This window comes from Bufo bufo, chromosome 3 (genome assembly GCF_905171765.1).
Source record: "Bufo bufo chromosome 3, aBufBuf1.1, whole genome shotgun sequence".
NCBI lineage: Eukaryota > Metazoa > Chordata > Amphibia > Anura > Bufonidae > Bufo > Bufo bufo.
In genome coordinates this window covers 489,168,240-489,189,375 of record NC_053391.1, presented here as the reverse complement: position 1 = coordinate 489,189,375, position 21,136 = coordinate 489,168,240, and the positions used below count along the sequence as shown (strand labels likewise).

The window sequence follows — 21,136 nt, the reverse complement described above, 5'->3', positions numbered from 1 at the left end:
AGCCTTCCTGCAGAAGTGGTAGCTGCAAATACAGTGAAGGGGTTTAAGCATGCATGGGATAGGCATAAGGCTATCCTTCATATAAGATAGGGCCAGGGACTATTCATAGGATTCAGATATATTGGGCAGACTAGATGGGCCAAATGGTTCTTATCTGCCGACACATTCTATGTTTCTATGTAAATGGCCCACCCTGTATATACACTGCTCAAAAAAATAAAGGGAACACTTTAACAACACAATGTAACTCCAAGTCAATCACACTTCTGTGAAATCAAACTGTCCACTTAGGAAGCAACACTGAGTGACAATCAATTTCACATGCTGTTGTGCAAATGGGATAGACAACAGGTGGAGATTATAGGCAATTAGCAAGACACCCCCAATAAAGGAGTGGTTCTGCAGGTGGTGACCACAGATCACTTCTCAGTTCCTATGCTTCCTGGCTGATGTTTTGGTCACTTTTGAATGCTGGTGGTGCTTTCACTCTAGTGGTAGCATGAGACGGAGTCTACAACCCACACAAGTGGCTCAGGTAGTGCAGCTTATCCAGGATGGCACATCAATGCGAGCTGTGGCAAGAAGGTTTGCTGTGTCTGTCAGCGTAGTGTCCAGAGCATGGAGGCGCTACCAGGAGACAGGCCAGTACATCAGGAGACATGGAGGAGGCCGTAGGAGGGCAACAACCCAGCAGCAGGACCGCTACCTCCGCCTTTGTGCAAGGAGGAACAGGAGGAGCACTGCCAGAGCCCTGAAAAATGACCTCCAGCCGGCCACAAATGTGCATGTGTCTGCTCAAACGGTCAGAAACAGACTCCATGAGGGTGATATGAGGGCCCGACGTCCACACGTGGGGGTTGTGCTTACAGCCCAACACCGTGCAGGACGTTTGGCATTTGCCAGAGAACACCAAGATTGGCAAATTCACCACTGACGCCCTGTGCTCTTCACAGATGAAAGCAGGTTCACACTGAGCACATGTGACAGAGTCTGGAGACGCCGTGGAGAACGTTCTGCTGCCTGCAACATCCTCCAGCATGACCGGTTTGGCATTGGGTCTGTAATGGTGTGGGGTGGCATTTCTTTGGAGGGCCGCACAGCCCTCCATGTGCTCGCCAGAGGTAGCCTGACTGCCATTAGGTACCGAGATGAGATCATCAGACCCCTTGTGAGACCATATGCTGGTGAGGTTAGCCCTGGGTTCCTCCTAATGCAAGACAATGCTAGACCTCATGTGGCTGGAGTGTGTCAGCAGTTCCTGCAAGACGAAGGCATTGATGCTATGAACTGGCCCGCCCGTTCCCCAGACCTGAATCCAATTGAGCACATCTGAGACATCATGTCTCGCTCTATCCACCAACGTCACGTTGCACCACAGACTGTCCAGGAGTTGGCAGATGCTTTAGTCCAGGTCTGGGAGGAGATCCCTCAGGAGACCGTCCGCCACCTCATCAGGAGCATGCACAGGCGTTGTAGGGAGGTCATACAGGCACGTGGAGGACACACACACTACTGAGCCTCATTTTGACTTGTTTTAAGGACATTACATCAAAGTTGGATCAGCCTGTAGTGTGTTTTTCCACTTTAATTTTGAGTGTGACTCCAAATCCAGACCTCCATGGGTTGAAAATTTGATTTCCATTTTTTTATTTTTGTGTGATTTTGTTGTCAGCACATTCAACTATGTAAAGAACAAAGTATTTCAGAAGAATATTTAATTAACTCAGATCTAGGATGTGTTATTTTTGTGTTCCCTTTATTTTTTTGAGCAGTGTATATACCTCCCTACAACGCCTGTGCATGCTCCTGATGAGGTGGCGGACGGTCTCCTGAGGGATCTCCTCCCAGACCTGGACTAAAGCATCTGCCAACTCCTGGACAGTCTGTGGTGCAACGTGATGTTGGTGGATAGAGCGAGACATGATGTCCCAGATGTGCTCAATTGGATTCAGGTCTGGGGAACGGGCGGGCCAGTCCATAGCATCAATGCCTTCATCTTGCAGGAACTGCTGACACACTCCAGCCACATGAGGTCTAGCATTGTCTTGCATTAGGAGGAACCCAGGGCCAACTGCACCAGCATATGGTCTCACAAGGGGTCTGAGGATCTCATCTCGGTACCTAATGGCAGTCAGGCTACCTCTGGCGAGCACATGGAGGGCTGTGAGGCCCTCCAAAGAAATGCCACCCCACACCATTACTGACCCAATGCCAAACCGGTCATGCTGGAGGATGTTGCAGGCAGCAGAACGTTCTCCACGGCGTCTCCAGACTCTGTCACATGTGCTCAGTGTGAACCTGCTTTCATCTGTGAAGAGCACAGGGCGCCAGTGGCGAATTTGCCAATCTTGGTGTTCTCTGGCAAATGCCAAACGTCCTGCACGGTGTTGGGCTGTAAGCACAACCCCCACGTGTGGATGTCGGGCCCTCATATCACCCTCATGGAGTCTGTTTCTGACCGTTTGAGCAGACACATGCACATTTGTGGCCTGCTGGAGGTCATTTTGCAGGGCTCTGGCAGTGCTCCTCCTGTTCCTCCTTGCACAAAGGCGGAGGTAGCGGTCCTGCTGCTGGGTTGTTGCCCTCCTACGGCCTCCTCCACGTCTCCTGATGTACTGGCCTGTCTCCTGGTAGCGCCTCCATGCTCTGGACACTACGCTGACAGACACAGCAAACCTTCTTGCCACAGCTCGCATTGATGTACCATCCTGGATAAGCTGCACTACCTGAGCCACTTGTGTGAGTTGTAGACTCCGTCTCATGCTACCACTAAAGTGAAAGCACCACCAGCATTCAAAAGTGACCAAAACATCAGCCAGGAAGCATAGGAACTGAGAAGTGGTCTGTGGTGACCACCTGCAGAACCACTCCTTTATTGGGGGTGTCTTGCTAATTGCCTATAATTTCCACCTGTTGTCTATCACATTTGCACAACAGCATGTGAAATTGATTGTCACTCAGTGTTGCTTCCTAAGTGGACAGTTTGATTTCACAGAATTGTGATTGACTTGGAGTTACATTGTGTTGTTTAAGTGTTCCCATTATTTTTTTGAGCAGTGTATATATATATATATATATATATATATATATATATATATCTCACAGAATTGTTGATCCACCTAGATGGAAAAATCCAGGACAAGCAGTGGTTAAAGTGGCATTTTCCAAAGTAACAAACTATTTAAGGATGTGCTTGGATTCTAACTGTCAATATTCGGATTAAATATGTCTCAACTTCAGGGCCTTGCTTGGATTTGTAAGGATCTGTGAAGCATTCGTTCTTCCGATTTTCTCATTAAACGCAAGCTCAGATTCCTTTCCTTGGGAGCTACAGGCAAGACACAGATCATTTAAACACTGAACATCCTGAACTTATAAGAACAAAGGAGGAGAAATAGAAAATACAGCAACGAATGCCTTCTGCAAGGATATTCTGCAAAGACTGAAGAGAGAATGTAATGAGCTTCTAAAATCCCTCTGGGATTAAAAGAATGCTCACATAATTACCTGAGATGGATTCACAATCTCCCTCTGTTTGCCACTAAGCTTGATATTTGGGTTAAGAATAAAATCAGTTTTGACACTGCCATCTGAGCAAAGACTGCAAGTTGGCACCTGATTCTGTTAGAAAGACATGCTTACTTTTACACACAGAACCGTACCTGGTCAGCGTCAACAAAGATTATTTTGTCTACGGCAAGTGGGAATAAAACATCGAGGAAGAGGATTTTGTAACCCCAAATAATCCGCTGTTTCTCAGTCTGCTGGTGCAGCCATCGAGGCCACTTATACTGGACTAACTCATACTGGAAGCCATATTCTTGGGCCATGTGTGGTATGATTTCCTGCAGATAAAGATAAAAATCAAGATTAGGAAAGTTATTTCATGAGTGTTTTTTTATATCCCCCTGCGCCACTATAGGATGCACTTAGTTTATGACAAGGTGCAGAAAGCTTCATAAATTAGGCACATAGTCCTGCAGTCTATGCACCCAGATTCAAATCTGTTCTAGCTCCAGGCTGGCGTAGATTCGAACAGTCATATATCCCAGGAAACCGGAGTAAATGATAATAAATGAGCCAGGGCTGATGGCCTCACCCCCGCCACTCCCCAGTGAAAAGGCCGCATGTGACTAAATTTAGGTGCTTGGGTATTCGAAAAGTCACAAAATGAGGGCGTGCAAGTTTTTTTTATGCCAGTTTCTGGCATAGGGGGTCATAATAAATGACACCCAATGTATGCAAAATGCCAATTATAGAGGTTTGCCACTTTCTGGTAACATTTCATACTCCTTTAGTTGTTACCCTAGTTCTAAATTTCAAAGCTAACTGGTCTCCACAGGACTCTAGATGATGGCAGTCATGAGAATTACTGACATGACCAGTTCTCTGTCTAAGGCTGCAGACATTTCTGCGCAGTTGATGAATGTGGAAATACAGGTGCCAAAATCTCCTGTATCTGCATTTGGACAGAAGTGGACACTGCACGGATGCCTCAATTTCAGTCCCTGTCAATGTTCTGACACACGCTCTTGTGGCAGGGAACATATTCACCCTCTCTACGTGTCTGTGGTGTATAAGAAGGGGCTGACTATCTAGCTCCATTCATTAGCTAACTAGCCCCCTTCGCTGACTCTAAATCAGCCATGATGGAGAAAGGGAGTGGCTTAGGCAACTTTCACACTAGCGATTTAGTTTTCTGGTATTGAGAACCGTCATAGGGTCTCAATACCGGAAAAAAATGCTTCAGTTTTGTCCTCATTCATTGTCAATGCGGACAAAACTGAACTGAACAGAATGTTCCAAAATGCATTCCGTTCTGTTTAGTTGCGTTCCCATACCAGAGAGCAAACCGCAACATGTTGTAGTTTGCTTTCCGTCCTGGGATGCGGAGCAAGACGGATCCGGCATGACCCCCAATTCAAGTCAATGGGGATGGATCCGTTTTTGCTGGACCCTGCCGGATCCAATAAAAATGCTAGTGTGAAAGTAGCCTTAGCTGATAAACTGAGCCAGACACACAGCTCCTTCATACACATCTGTGATACATAGGTAGAGTCCTCAGTAGGACATGCTAAGCCCCACCTGGTCCACTTAAGAATTCTTCAAAGACACAGTGACCCATACCAGGTAACATTATATAAAACAAATATATAGTAAACACAAATTTTTATACAGTTTGATTGTAACAGATCTTAATACATAAAGTATGCTACTACTAATTGGCCCCGAGTTAAAATACAGAAACTCTGTTGAGCACTTGGGTGGATGATTGCTGCTCATGACTGGTTTTGCAGATACTTTCAAGACTGAACAAGTGAGTCACCAACTCACTGGTGCGCTCCTCGGGGAGGACAAAACTGGACATGACATTTACCTCTTCCAGAATTATTAAACAATCAATAACATTTTGCTAAAAGCACATGAACCCTGATCATTAATGAGCGAGCAATCAGCTTCCTCTCTATGAAGCAGCAATGTCAGGTAGATGAGAGACAAAAGTGAGGAAACTTTATAATATAATAATAATTATAATTTTTTTTAATAATAAAGAAATATGGTAGGTCAAGTAAGCACAAATACCGTAAACCGTGGAGAAAGGTAGTTCTTTAAAAACCAGAACTTCACTGGTGTTTTTGTATGTCGAAGAACAGAAATCATCATAATTCTATAAAAAAGAAAAAGAAAAATCAGAGATCACATTCTTTTCTAGGGTTAAGGCTCCGTTTACACATCAGTTTATGTTAATAATGGAGACCACAAAGCATTGATGGTTTAAAATTCACATTTTATATGTACAGTACAATAATACATACTACAAATAACATCAGTATTAGAAACTTTTGTGCATAAAGTGGTTTTCCAGTTTTGGTTATATACTGTTAACAATCATATATAGATAGTTATGTAACTTTCTATTTATTGAATGAACTGCTCCAGAAAAGTGCCAAAATGTACATTAGAAAAATGATGCGGACCAGATTTCTAAAAGACTTGCTCAGTTTTAATCGTGTTCTTTGCAGTGTGGGGGTATGATTCAGGGCAAATATTTTAACAATTGGAATCTGGGTGATGAGTGTAACATCCCATTTCAAGTCGTTTCTTATACAGGCACAGTTGCTCTGTTAAATCCATACCTGCCCACTCAGTAGTCCCTCAACTAGCGGCATAGAGGGCAAAAATATAGCACTCACAGGTAACTGCCAAACAGTTCCACATGCTTTAAGGTGTGCAGAGCAATAAAAGGGTGCACAGAAAACAAATATACAGGTGAAACTCGAAAAATTTGAATATTGTGCAAAAGTCCATTTATTTCAGTAATGCAAATGAAAAGGAATTGCATTAATGCAGCTTAAAATTAGAATATTGTGAAAAGGTTCAATATTCTAGGCTCAAAGTGTCACACTCTAGTCAGCTAATTAATCCATACCCCCTGAGCAAAGGACACCTCAAAATTGTGACTTTGGGGTTTCATAAGCTGTAAGCCATAATCATCCAAATTACAACAAATAAAGGCTTGAAATATCTCGCTTTGCATGTAATGAGTCTATCACATATGTTAGTTTCACCTTTTAAGTTGCATTACTGAAATAAATTAACTTTGCACGATATTACACACTACTCACAAAAAGTTAGGGATATTTGGCTAGTGGGTAAAATTTCAGGATGAGCCTAAAATGCACTCTACAGGTGACCTTAAAGGGGTTGTCTCACTTCAGCAAATAGTATTTATTATGTAGAGGAAGTTAAATGGGTTCTGCACTTTGTCATCAGCTTCTGATCGGCGGGGGTCTGACACCCGGGATCCCCGCCGATCAGCTGTTTGAGAAGGCAGCAGCGCCGCGGCCTTCTCGCTGTTTACCGCTGGCCCAGTGACGTCACGACTAGTATCAACTGGCCTGGGCGGGGCTAAGCTCTGTTCACTTAAAGGATAACTGTCGTATTTTTTTTTTTTTGGAGTATTGGATTGTGGTGATTGATATCACCTTGGTGGCCCTATTTCAACTTTTCACTGTGTATTCAATTACCCCTTAATTCCAAATTTTTGTTCCCTGTACTGCCTACTTTTACCTGTGCTTAAAATAGGGTTGCTAGGCATGGTCCGTAGCACGCAGCGTGAAGGGTCACATTACTGACAGCCAGGGACTGTAAGTAAATGATTAAAGCCAGGTCCTCCCCAGCAGCTGATAACAGTGCCTGGGCTGTGTGCACTTCTCCCTGTTTGTCCCTGCGCTTGGCAGACGCTCCCTCACTCAGCAGAGCTGGAGAATGCAGAGTTGGAGTAGCGCACAACAGGGAAGGGAGATCTGCCGTCTGCTCAGTGTATAAATGAAAGCAACATGTGGTAAGAGGACCCCTTTGTGCTGCAGGAGATTAACCCTTTAGGGGGAGGGCTCTGGTTACTGACACTTTGGGGGGGCTATTGTTACTGGCTAGTGAGGGCAGGCGGGATTAGCCTCAGGGTGAGGGCAGTGGCGGCGATCTTAACTGAATAGTGAAATTGCAGTTTTATGCAGACTGGTTGCTAAGGGCTGAATCTTATTAAATATGGGGTAAGTCAGTCTAATAGTAACTGATTCTGGAATATCATGTTATTAGTAACTACATATATGAAAATTGAAATTAGGGTCTAAATGTGACAGTTATCCTTTAAATGGAGCCACGCCCAGGCCAGTTGATACTAGTCGTGACGTCACTGGGCCAGCGGTAAACAGTGAGAAGGCCGCAGCGCTGCTGGAGCGCCTCTGCCTTCTCAAACAGCTGATCAGCGGGGGTCCCGGGTGTCGGACCCCCGCCGATCATAAGCTGATGATCTATCCAGAGGATAGATCATCAGTTTAAACAAAGTGCAGAACCCCTTTAATACAAGCCAATTACTAATGTATTGTTATTATATATTATACACTGTTCGTTTCCATTGTTAAGCAGCAGTTGCCGTGCTTGCACACTATAGGAAAAAGCACAAGCCTATGTGCGGTCCCATGGTCCCGACCTCCAGAGAGGCCTTGAACTTTTTCCTATAGTGTACAAGCATGACCACCATTGACGGATTTCAGGCTGGTCGTAACCATGGAAACAAGCAGTGCATAATGTGATGGGAAACTGAATCCAGCCAGCAAAGGAAGCAATATGGATAATAACAATACATTAGTAAGTGCCTTGTATTAACTTCCTCTACATAATAAATGCTATTTGCTCAAGTGAGACAACCTCTTTAATGTGATCTTCTCTAAACGTTTAAATTTGCATGTCCAACTGTTTAATGTTTCAGAACTTTTTGCACAACTGGTTGTTCTCTAACAAGGAGCTTAACGGCAAAATTCACAACAGGTGTTTGATCCATGAATCACCCAATACATTTCCTGGGTCAATTAGAATTGGTATTTAAACAGTCTTCCTCATCATGCTGTTCATATTTTGACATCGTGAGACCAAGACGACACTTAACAATTGATCAACAGTACCTAGCCACTGTGAGACTTCAAGCAGGATGTGTTCAGACGGAAGAGGCCACTGAGCTTAGAGTGTCATCAGCCCGTTGCAACAGAGACACAGAGAGACTGGAAGAGTCACAGAAAGGCATAGAAGTGGACGTCCTTTGGCCACATCCCACACTGATGACCACTTCATTGTAAACAATGCCTTGTGGATCCAGATGATGAATACCACATAACTTCAGGCACATTTAAGGGAGGTGAAAGGCACCCAAGTGTCACGTCACACTATTCGAAGCGGTTTACATCAGCGCGGTCTGTGTGCTAGACGACCTGCAAAAGGTACCTGACTACACTACCAGGCATGGTCTTACATGGGCCAGGGAGCAGCTACTCTGGACAAGGGACCAGTGGGCCTCAGTGCTGTTCACTGATGAGTCGATTCAAGCTGAGCAGAAATGATGGCTGTCAATCATGTTGGAGACATCAAGGAGAGCGCTATGCATCAGCCACTGTTGTCACCAGACGAGCCTTTGGTGGTGGTGTTCTTACAGTGTGGGCAGGTGTGTTAATACAGAACTGCCCTACACTTTGTGAATGGTACAGTGACACTTGAATAACAATATTAATCCAGTCATTGTGCCTCTGCATGAACAACACAGGCCTAATTTTATCTTCATGGACAACAATGCACCAGCTTATCGAGGTCGCATCATTAGGGAATGGCCGTGTAGAGGCTCATGACTCTGTACCCCTGAACCTGAATGACCTGAGGGCCACCCTTCAAGAAGAGTGGGATGCCATGCCTTAGCAGACAATAAGTCGACTTGTGAACAGCATGAGACGTCGTTGTCAAGCTGTACTTGATGCTCGGGGCCACATGATAAGTTATTGAGACATTGACATTTTTGTGGGGGTGTACCCACCACTGTTGTTTTAATAAATAGTTTGAGATGAAGAAATCACCATTGCATGCTTCTACTTAAAGAGGACCTTTCTTGGGTTTTATTTATTCTAGATAAATACCTTGCGGGGTACCCCCCGCTGATGATGCCACCCTGCCTGTTTTTTTTTTTATGTCACTCCTGCGCCCCGCTGTGCCCCCCTGTAGTTTTCCCGCTCAGTATGTTAATAATGAGCATAGGTACAGGGAGGAGGAGACGCCAGGGTTTCTTAATGGGCGTCTCCTTCTTGGCTGTGCAGCGATCCAATCACAGTGGAGAGCGGCACAGCCAGGGATAAGGTGAGTTTTTTTTCTCCCTGGCTGTGACGCTCTCCACTGTGATTGGATCGCGGCACAGCTAGGGAGAAGGAGACGCCCATTGAGAAACCCTGAAAAGAAAAGGGGGGGTTAGTAAGCACCTCCAAATCCTGGCGTCTAACCCTCCCTGTACCGATGCTCAGTATTAACATATTGAGCGGAAAAACTACAGGGGGCACAGCAGGGCACAGGAGCGATATTTTAAAAAAAACAGGCAGGGTGGCAGCATCTAGTAAAGGTATTTATCTAGAATAAATAAAAACCCTGAAAGGTCCTCTTTAAATGCCCTACTTTTATGATATAATATCACTGTAGTGTGAACTTTTTACATTTTCCATAAATTTCACCCGAAAGCCAAATATCCCTAACTTTTGGTGAGTAGTGTATGTAAAAAGTAGCCCCTTGGAACCTTTTTATATGGCAGTGGCGGAAGCACTTTTACACCCTGGTGCCAAACCCAGTGTCTTAATTAGACCACACCTGTAATCATTTACGTATCTGCCTGACACATAACTGCATGCTGAGTTTTGCAGCAATCCAACATTTCTATCGGGGTGTGTGGCAATGACAGTAAATATACCCCTACACATATTACACAGTAAATTACACCTATGTCTGTAAAAAAAAAAGTGCAATATGCAGTACTGAGGAGCTGTATTTCTGCCTCTTGACATGAAAATATGGAGCACGTAACATGGTAAAATTTAACTACAACTATCTGAAGGAGAAAAGATTGAAATATAACTTAATCATCTTTTGATTAAATGTCTGCATGATGTATTCTGGCATGGCCAATAATATTGTAATTTTACAACACAAGCTCAGCTTATGAATTCATCTTTTTAAGCCACAAAAGAATGGGTGACCTTGAAATGCAAGGCATCCAAGCATATATGCTCATTTCCCTACCTTAACATGGTAGATAATAAATAAATTTTATAACTCAAAGCAACAGCAAGAACTGCTTTTCATTGTAAAGAGAGGGCAGAGCATTGCCTGTCAGTTTTTCCTTGCCCTCATTTCAGCTGGAAATTATTTCTTCATATCACAGACAGAAGCAACCTGGTCATTACCCAGTAAGAATTTATGAGCTAAAGGCCAAATATTTTAATATTAAAATTTATATTTGATTTATTGATTTGCAGAAGAGGTTCACATATTATATATTTAATATTTTTTCAATTATAGATAAATAGGAATTAAATTGTATCTCCATTTTGGATCTACCTAGGATCATACATTTAGTAATGCCATTAACTTTAAAGGAATTAAATAAAAGAGGAAGACATGCTGTACGCGGACTACAAAATAGTTGGCTGAAGTGCACATCTAAAAAGCCACAATGGGCAAGGGCAGCACAAACAGGTGCAAAAATGTCACAAAAGGCCATAAAACTTCATATCTTTAATTCATCAAATGGTAAATACAGTTCACAAAATAGGAAAAATATATATGTAGAGTACTAGAATACAGAAACAGGACAGTATTAGAGAGTCACTACTATACCATATACAGTAGTTGAATATGTCAATATAAATAATTAGACATGGGCTTAGACATACTGTATGTGCTTTTTGGTGCTGCCCTTTTGTCCATATGTGTATGTACGTGTGTGTGTGTGTGTGTGTGTATAATATGCAGTATAAAGTATCAAACTTACGTGCAAAGGGTATATATTCATTTTCAATATTTCGGTAAATACAGAAGGAACGTAGCCACCCCATATGCTCTAGGACTAATAAGATGGTGTCCATTAAATTTATAGTACTGTCCGGTTGACGTGTAGGAAATGCCCACTGAGCCATTACTGTCTGACACAGCCACTGCTGCAGCCATTCAATGGCTGAGTGGGCATTTCCTAGGTGTCGAGAAAAAACAGAGGGAAGCAGAGACCAGCAAGGACCTGGTAAGAATCAGAATGGGACTGGAGAGAAGCCAGTGAGGAGTGTCATTGCAAACATTTTTTTTTTAACTTAAAAAGGAAGATTCAGGTAAATAAAATGTCCTTTACCATCAGGGGCGTACATAGAAATCATTGGATCCCATAGCAAGAATCTGAATGGGGCCCCACTAACTCCGCCCACTAAGCACCACTGGCCCATCCCACCACCTGCCCTGGCTCCTCCCCTGCCATACCCCCAGCAGTGGCAGCCGTATAGGCATTAGGAGCGACGCAGGTGCCGGGGAACAGGGTACGTATTAGGCTACTTTCACACTTGCGTTTCTATTTTCCGGTATTGAGATCTGTCATAGGGTCTCAATACCGGGGGGAAAAAACGCTTTCGATTGGCCCTATTCATTGTCTGAGGGCACTGTCCGCTATAAGCAGCACACAGGCACAGCTGATGAGGAGGGGAAGGGGGCTATGGTGGTGTTGGCACAATAGTATACCAGTGCCACCATAGCCCCCCTTGCCTTATGAACTGTGTCTGCTCTTCCGTGTGCCAACAGGCCCCCTTATGAACTGTGCCTGCTAAATAAAATTGCCATTGAGGGGTTAAAAATAATAATTAACTCAGTGTGTCACATAAAGGTTTGCATCTATAGTCTTGAGGACAAATTAAAGGGGTTATCCAAGTAATTTTTTTTCCTTCTGAGGCAGTTTTTTATTTATGAAGAACCAATTTGGGGGATGAGACAAAAACTCCAGTTTCAGGCCTTCTTTTAAAGTAGCTACAACCCATGGGGAGTCCTCTATCTTTTCCCAGGCAGAAGTGAAGTGTTTGTCTGCCTCCCACATGGTCTATGGCGTCATTATGTGGAACGGGAGGAACTTTCAGGATTAAAAAGGAATCCTCTCCCTCTGCCCCTGGACGGCTGCCACTTTCTTGACCCCTCTTTTTTCTGGTTTTGAAAGGAACGTCTTTGATGAAAGTAACTATTTTCGAGCGGAAATGCTTTTTTCTTGTCTGAGGCCTTGTCAAGAATGTTGTCCAATGTCGAGACAAATAATCTGTCTCCTTCACAGGGGATTGAGCACAGGCGTCACCAGACCATGTACAAAACCAGATCGCTCTTGGGGTCGCATTAGATAAAGCCGCAGACCTAGCAGAGAATCTGACTAAGTCAGCAAAGGCATCTGCCAGAAAGTTGGATGCTTTCTTCAAAGTAGGCAAAGAGGCTAAGATCTCATCCCTAGGTGTACTTGCTGCCAGGTGTTCTTCTAAATTGATTAAGCCAGGCGGATAACGTTCTGGATGTACAGGTAGCTGCAATACTGGGACACAGCATCGCCGTATTTGTTTCCCATGATTTCTTCAATACATTTTCACACTTCTTGTCCATGGGATCTCTCAAGAGACCCATGTACTCAAAAGGGAGGGAGGTTTTTTATTTTAGAAATGCGGGCAACTGGAGCATCTATTTTTGGCGTCTTGTCCCACAAATTTGAATCAGATTCTGAAAAGGAATATTTCCATTTAATGGAATTTGTCACGGCTGTTCTTTTTTCCGGATCTTTCCATTGCCTGGATATTAGCGCCTTGATATGGCTATGGATGGGAAAATTCCTATTCTTTCTCTTACCCAGCCCCTGGAACATTTGATCCTGGATGGAGTGGGTCTCCCTAACTTCTTCTATATTCACAGTGGCTCTTATGGTTTTTAGAAGCCCTTCTGTCTCTTCAGGGAGAAACAAAGGTTTTCCAGAACCGTCATCAGAGGAAGAGTCTGGATCGGATACTAATTCCCCTTCATCCAGATCACCCGCTATATCAGAAGCAAGAGATCTATGGGACGTGGATGGGCCTGGGGATTGTGGCGGAATTTCACCACTGCATTTACTTCTTCCTTAATCATGGCTCTCATGGTCTCAAGGAAGTAAGGTGACTCCTCTGTAACCACTTTTTCAGTGCACTTAGGGCATAAAGGTTTTTTAGATTTTGAGGAAAAGGATTTTTGGCAAATAGCGCATTTTTTGCGCCCTGAGTCTCCACCTGCTGGCTTAGGCATCATGGTCTTTCTGCCCTAGAAGGATTAAAAAAAATATAAAGTTTTTTATAGAGCCAAGTAGAGAGAGACCAACACCTACACCAGGGGTGGATTTTTGATGATAAGACATGACTGACACCACGTGAAAATGTTAGAGGAAACAGAACATTCCTTAAACCCAATAGAAGGTACATACAAATGTCCAAGAAGGATCCAGGGATCTCCAGGCATCTTAGTGGTGTCAGTGTCCACCGGGGCAAGCATGGCTGCAAGCGGAGAGAGAGGACAGAAAGTGAGTCTCCTACCTCTGTTTAAATCTTGAACGCCGTGCCACCGGAAGTACCGCTAGATCTCGAGATTCTCTTGCCCAAGGAGAATCTCGCCTGGTGACGTCAACAGGTCGGATCCCGCGCGAGTTCCCCTTACCTGGGAATATCGTGAGCCCGGGGAGGCCTGCATGCAGAGTCGGTCCTTAGCACTTATCAGACTGTGTTCACACACGATAGGTAGTTTAGTGGTAGGACCCACGCCACACAGACACCTTGACGAAGTGCGCAGGGCTCCGATATGTTCCTAACATTTCTATTAGGCTGCTTACCTTTAAGATTAGCTTTTTTTTAGCAATTACGTCAGCTAGAAGGGTTTCTCTGCCTTCCCCCCTTACACTAATATACTGGAGGATAAAGTAATCATTGGGCCGATCCCATCTTTTCAACCTAAGAGAGTTTCGAAATTTCAGGATGCTATCTCCTTCCATCTTTTTGCCCAAATCCAGTAGATCAGTTGGAGAAAAAGTATAATTGCCTTGATATAAGGAGGTGTTTGTTGCAGTACCTTGATTCCACTGCAGGCTGGAGAATAGATGAAAACCTTCTCTTACAGTTCCAGGATAAATTTAAGGGACATAAGGCAGCCTCAAGTACTATTGCTAGGTGGGTTAAGAATGCCATCTCTATTTCATGTTCATCTTTAAACTTGTCTCCACCAACAGGGTTTGGGGCTCATTCCACTAGAGCACTAGCAACAACAAGGGAAGAGAGTGCAGAAGCTTCTCTAGCCCAAATATGCAGGGAGGCAACTTGGAGCTCGCCTCATACCTTTATTAGACATTATAGACTGCAACTAAATTCAGATGCAGCATTTGGGGGAAAGGTACTACAATCTGTAATCCCTCCCTAATTTTGATTTATAGTTTAGTCTCGCAGGGGTGCTGTCATGGGTGAGGGAAAACTAAATTTTTAGTTTTTTCCATCATCCTGTACTCGTAGGCTGAAGTGCTTTCCAATTTTATATCAGGACACGGAGGCTTCTATTGCTATCTCTTTCTTTGCTGCTGTGAATTTTCAGTAAAGAAAAAAAACATTAAATACAGAAAAAACCATGGCAACAAGCCCACCCCTTAGTCCCAGTGTATATATATCGTGTCTTCCACTGGGATCCTCCTCTTTCTTTGCTGCTGCCAGAAGATAAGTACACATGTTTTATCTCCTATCATAGCAGCTGTTGTTTTACGCCCCTTTGTAGTCCCCTTATCTTTGGGGATTCCTCTTGAGGCGTCCTCTTGTCTTATACAGGTTTATAGTTATATATATGAAGAGTAATTGCCTCTTTTTCTTCTACTTTTGGCTCTGGTGGCATAGGGAGGTTTTTTCCTCCTCAGTTCTGCGGTCGGTGACTCGTTAACCCTTCCGGTACCGGTTGTGTTCCGGTCTCAGGGGTAGTATCGGCGCATCTTGCCCCTGTTGGTGTATCCCCCCCTTTTCTACTGGGTCCTACCTGTTCCGATCTCCTGGGGACCCACGCTCCTCCTTCTCTTCGTTTGGGCGGGCGCCATTTTGGGCGTTTAGTTGTCCTGTTCCCTGCCGTCTTGCCCGAGATCTCGTGAAATCACGTGAGATCTCGGGGGGCGGTGCGGCACTTTCATTCCGGCGCGCTCTTCTCCCCTCGTTGGATAACCACGCCCCCTCGCCTCCCGCTTCTCGTGGGTTATCGCGGCAGTTGTATCAAGTCGCCGCCGGCCCTGCAGACAAACTGCTTTACTGTTGCTTGTATCGCAGACCTCTAGCTGTTTTTTCGTTCCCTACTGTGCCCCATTATTCCGGTAGGAGCAGTTTCTGTGGGTCCATCTGGCCAATTTGTTGCCCTGGTTTATTTAGCTTCTTCTGTGGGGTGACTTACTCCAAGTTTAGGGATCATGTCTCACCAGCCCTCAAATGCTGCATCCCCCCCTGCAATAACATCACAGGACCCTGCATCCACAATCCAAACGTCTCCAGCCCATGTAAGGGCTATGATGCCCACTACCTCAGAGGCACAAGCCCTTGCTTTACAGCAGTCCATTTCGAATGCCATAATGACGGCTATGGGCTCTATGTCCTCCGTCCTCCTGCATTCTATTTCCCAAGTCCTGGTGGCCCAGCCCCATACCGCGCACCAGGCTGTAAGTACAGCACCGCTACCCGCCCCTTCTGCCTCCAGAACCCATTTGACTGATGGCTTTGATCCATCAAATGAGAACGCGCTTGGATCGCGTAAGAGAGCCTGTCCGCGCCAGGCAGAACGTGCGCAGTCACAGCCCGAACCAGAGTCAGACTCCGATAGAGAGTCCGAGGAGGAGGCGCAGTCACACTCTCTGCATGGATCAGAGGAGGAGTTGATTGATATGGAGGTAGACCAGACTTTAGGGGGCAACCCCTCCCCAAGTTTACCGCCTGCTGGCGCATACCCAGTAGTAGCGTCAGGATCTGCCGTTTCCCTTATGGATCCGGCAGGGGAGCCGATGTTTGACCCTGATGCTTTACATCACCCTCGATCCTCAGAATGGCTCCCAGCCACACATGTGGCGCAGTATATGGAGGACATGATACGCAAGCCTCTCAACAAGGACGCCCGTAGCAAATTACGGGCCGGAATGCCCTCGGCCTCTTATTCCGCAAAAAGTTTGTGAGACTCCAGTGGTGGACCCGAAGATGGTCCAGTTTTTGGCAAAAACGGGATTCAACCCCCGCAAGGGTCTAGACTCCGCCCTCAGGGCGTGTCAGGACAAAATCTTAGACATCACAGGGCCCCTGGCATTTTGTTTTTGATTTGGCCGAATTGGCCAGTACACAGGTGGACCCTGAGGAGCTTAGTGGCTGGGTCCAAAGGGCCATCTGTCTCACGGGTAGCGCCAATACATCGCTCGCCATAGAAAGGCGGAAGGCGATATTGATGAAAATTGATCCCAAGCTGTCCAACTTGGCGCTCTCAGAAGCTGGCAAGGATGCCCAAGGGCTCCTATTTGGGGACTCCTTTATTAAGGAGCTAGGGAAATACGTGGGTGCCTTCACAGCCCTTGATAAGGCACAGTCGTCTATGCGGAAGGTCTTTCCGAACCGTTTCTCCGCCAGGGTCGGCAGTTCCAGGGGCCGTCTGTCCGGCCGGTCCTCCTTCCATACCCGTGGTTCTGGTAGAGGCTCCTTTGCCTACCGGCCATCCTTGCAAGAACCGCACCACCAACCTACATTCTTCCCATCACGAGGCGGTCCAGGACGATCCAGAGGATTCCGAGGACATCCTAGCGCCAGGAGGCCTTATGGTAAGGCACCATCTTCTTCTACCTTCTTCGGTCATTTGCATAGGGGGCAGACTCCGTAATCTTTTCCCATGGGTGGACAAGGGTCACCTCCGACCCATGGGTGTTATCCACGGTCTGCAGTTTTGAGATAGATCTCGTAACCAATCCGGTGGGTCTGTCTCCTCCACATCCCATGATGTTGTCCGGCCCGGCACGCGCACTCGTCCACAGAGAGTTAGCAGATCTATACCAAAAAGGGGCGATAGAACGTGCCCCCATGGATCGCGTAGGTGTGGTCAGCAACATCTTCTTAGTCCAGAAGAAAGGAGGCCAGATGCGCCCTGTCATCAATTTAAAGGCGTTAAACACGTTTGTCCAATATCGCCACTTCAAAATGGAGGGCATACATCTCCTGAGGGACATGCTCCTCCCAGGAGATTGGATGGCCAAAATAGACCTGAAGGATGCTTACCTGACGGTCCCTGTGGCACCCGATTCCAGGGATTTACTCAGTTTTCAATGGAACGATCAAATTGGGAGGTTCACATGTCTTTCATTCGGCCTCTCTTCCACACCGTGGTGTTTCACCAAACTGATGCGTCCTGTAGTGGCTTGGCTTCGCAGCCGGGGTGTGCAATTAATTATCTACCTGGACGACATCCTGTTCATGGCCCACAGTCGGTCCGAGCTCCAGGAGCATCTATCGATGTCCACGGCACTCATTTCCAGCCTGGGATTCATCATCAACCAGGACAAATCTTGCCTGACCCCCTCCACTGCCATGGAATTTTTGGGTTTCACCGTAGATTCTGTCGCTCAGACTCTCAGCCTTTACCAGTCGAAGGTCCGGGCTATTCGGAAGGAGCTGAGACATTCCCTGACTCTGCCTCAGGTGTCCCTGAGACACTTAGCACAGATAATCGGTCTCTTGGCATCGTCCATTCAGGCTATTTTTCCGGCACCCCTTCACTACCGGCGTTGCAACGCCTCAAGATTGCGCACCTGCGTGCAGGAGCGTCTTATGCCGACACCCTATCCTTGGATGTGGAGACTAGACACGAGCTGAAGTGGTGGATCCACAACCTTTCGGTATGGAATGGCAGGGCGATCTTCGGACCCCAGCCGGACCTCATTATCGAGTCAGATGCCAGTCTTCACGGCTGGGGAGCGCATTGCAACGGCGTCTCCACCGGAGGCCCCTGGTCTCAGGACGAATCTCGTCTTCACATCAATTCCCTGGAGCTTCTAGCGGGTTCCTTGGCGATACGCAGCTTCGTCAATGGCACAGTCAGAGTCTGTATCAGGCTCTGTATGGACAATGTGTCGGGGGGGATGCAGCGGTTCGGTACGTCAATTGCATGGGCGGCACGCGCTCCTCCGTTCTGACGCACCTTGCGAAAGACTTTTGGAATCATTGTTTGGCCAGGGACATCATGGTGGTCGCGGAATATCTTCCGGGCCTCCACAATATTCGGGCAGACTGGAGTTCGCGTTTCATGTCCGACTCCAGCGACTGGAAGTTAGATGTCACAATATTTTCTGCCGTTTCATCTCGATGGGGCCCATTCTCCATTGACCTATTTGCGTCGAGGTTGAACGCGCAGTTACCCAGATTTTTCAGTTGGTGGCCAGATCCGGAGGCGGAAGCGGTCGACGCTTTCCTCCAACAGTGGTCGGAACCCATCATGTATGCGTCATTCCCACCCTTCGCACTGATCCCGAGGGTTCTTCTACAGATCCGAAGTCAATCTGCCGAGGTGGTTCTGATCCTTCCTTTTTGGAGGTCCCAGTCTTGGTTTCCCCATCTGTTGGAACTACTCGTCGACGAGACGGTCCTATTGCCCACTCACCCTTACCTTCTCGGAGGGCCAGCGGGTCAACTCCACCCGTTGCTTTTAGAAGGAGTCTTGCACCTCCTCGCCTGCAGGGTGTCGGGGGTCCCTGGGACGTCTCTGGCGTTTCGGAGACGACTAGGTTCTTACTGGAGAATGCATGGGCCCCCGGGACCAGACGAGCCTATCGAGCAGCCTGGGATGCCTGTGCTCGTTGGTGCCGCCCTCGGGACTTGGATCCCGTTGCGGCGCCTATAAATGCCATACTGTCTTTCCTGTCGTCTTTGTTCGACGAGGACAAGGTGTACCGCACTGTCAACCTTTACAGGTCTGCAATCTCCTCCAGGCATGATGGTTTTGATGGGTGTCCAGCTGGACAGCACCCTCTGGGTTGTAGATTACTCCGAGGATCTCGTCTCTCCCATCCTCCGAGACCTCGTTTTTCTACGACTTGGGACGTATCTACTGTCCTGAATTTTTTCATTAGCTGGCCATCTAATGGACAATTGTCGTTACGGCAGTTGTCCCCGAAACTAGTCACCTTATTCTGTCTGATCTCTTGCAAAAGGGTGTCAGATGTTCGGGCATTAGACCATGATTACCGCTCGTTTACTCCGGAGGGAGTTACGTTTAACATCTCCCGGCGTACGAAAACCAACATTCGTTCAGTATCCTATCCGTTTTTTCCCTCTTCACCGCAGTTGTGTCCAGTGGCTTGTCTGCAGGAGTACAAATCACACACAAGTAGTTTGCGTTCTTCTAATTGACCTCATCTGTTCATTTCCTTTTGCAGGCCTTTTCTCCCCGTGGCCAGCATTACGCTCTCTCGGTGGGTTAAATGGATCTTGTCCTTATCTGGGATTGATGTTTCTATTTTCACCGCGGTGCGGAGCGCGTCTGCCACTTCCATGACAGTTTCGGGAGCCCGGTTGGAGGATGTCATGAAGTTGGCAGATTGGTCTAGGGTATCCACCTTCAGAGAATTTTATTTTCGGCCACCAGCTCATGCTTTTTCTTCTGTGGTGGCCCAACTTTAAACTTGCAATAGGAGCCTTCGTGTCCTGATATAAAATTTCATGATTTTCCTATTCCATGACGTAAAGTCATGATTTTATGAAGGACACGGAGGCGAGTATTGCCCCACCTTTTTTTTAGCTGCCCTCCCTGCTTTGTCAGTAATTTTGTTGATCGCTGTATATTGCCTCGGTTACATTGGTTTTCTGTTTAACAGTGACAATGTTTATATATGCATTATGGTGACCTCTGTCGAAGTTCTCAATACGTTTTATCCAACCTTTCTCCATAGGTTGAAGACGTCAAGCCTTGGGGAGCATATTCTGTCTTCTCGATGCCTAGGTCCGTTTTCCTTGTTCTCGAGTTTGTTGTTCCGGTTAGGAAAAGTTAACAAGGAAGTGCTCCGGTTGTTCCGGTTTGTTGTTGCACCAGGAAGATTTAAGTCGGATGCTGACAGTGCACAAAGAAAGAGGAGGATCCCAGTGGAAGACACAATATATATACACTGGGATTAAGGGGTGGTCTTGTTGCCATGTTTTTTTCTGTATTTAAGGTTTTTTTTCTTTGCTGCTGTGAATTTTCAGTAAAGAAAGAGATAGCAATACTCGCCTCCGTGTCCTTCATAAAATCATGACTTTACGTCATGGAATAGGAAAATCATGAAATTACGCTCCTCCCCCTTCAGCCTGCAAATAGGGGACAAGGTGAACTCTTTTCTGAAGCACAGGGACACATCTGAGCAGTTATCTCAGCTGTCATCTGCCCATAATATACAGCTGCACAGTGCGGAGACCGGCAGACTTAGGGCTCTGTGCTCTGCTTTCTCACACAGGCCATCCTGCAGTGTCACAAGGAGGATGAGTTTTAAGCTCATAAATCTGAGAGCCGCCATTTTAAGTCCTTCACTGATTGTCCCCTAGACTAAATGAGCCATTATAAATAATTAAAGGCATTTAAGAGTTTATTTATAATAACATGTTTTTTTTCAGTATTTTCATTTTTACCTTTCCCGGAGAACCCCTTTAAGAGATGTAACTCCATTTGCATGGATTAGATTTAAAACCCATTCTCATCACTTCAAGAGGTTGTTAAAGCAGCCGTTTCTATA

General features: G+C 46.0%; 1 protein-coding gene across 2 annotated transcripts in view; it reads right to left on the bottom strand.

The window, feature by feature from the left end:
• Positions 1 to 21,136, bottom strand: part of UGGT2 (UDP-glucose glycoprotein glucosyltransferase 2) — a 499,843-nt gene that overhangs the window by 40,363 nt on the left and 438,344 nt on the right. Inside the window, exons 33-35 of one of the 2 annotated variants that reach the window (XM_040425307.1) lie at positions 5,584 to 5,668; positions 3,663 to 3,845; positions 3,139 to 3,328 (exon numbers count right to left, since the gene is read on the bottom strand). In XM_040425307.1, coding sequence (XP_040281241.1) covers positions 3,308 to 3,328; positions 3,663 to 3,845; positions 5,584 to 5,668 — 289 coding nt within the window. In that variant the 3' untranslated portion in view covers positions 3,139 to 3,307. Of the gene's footprint in view, positions 1 to 3,138; positions 3,329 to 3,662; positions 3,846 to 5,583; positions 5,669 to 21,136 lie in introns of those variants that run through there. The other variant, XM_040425306.1, reaches the window with a different exon arrangement.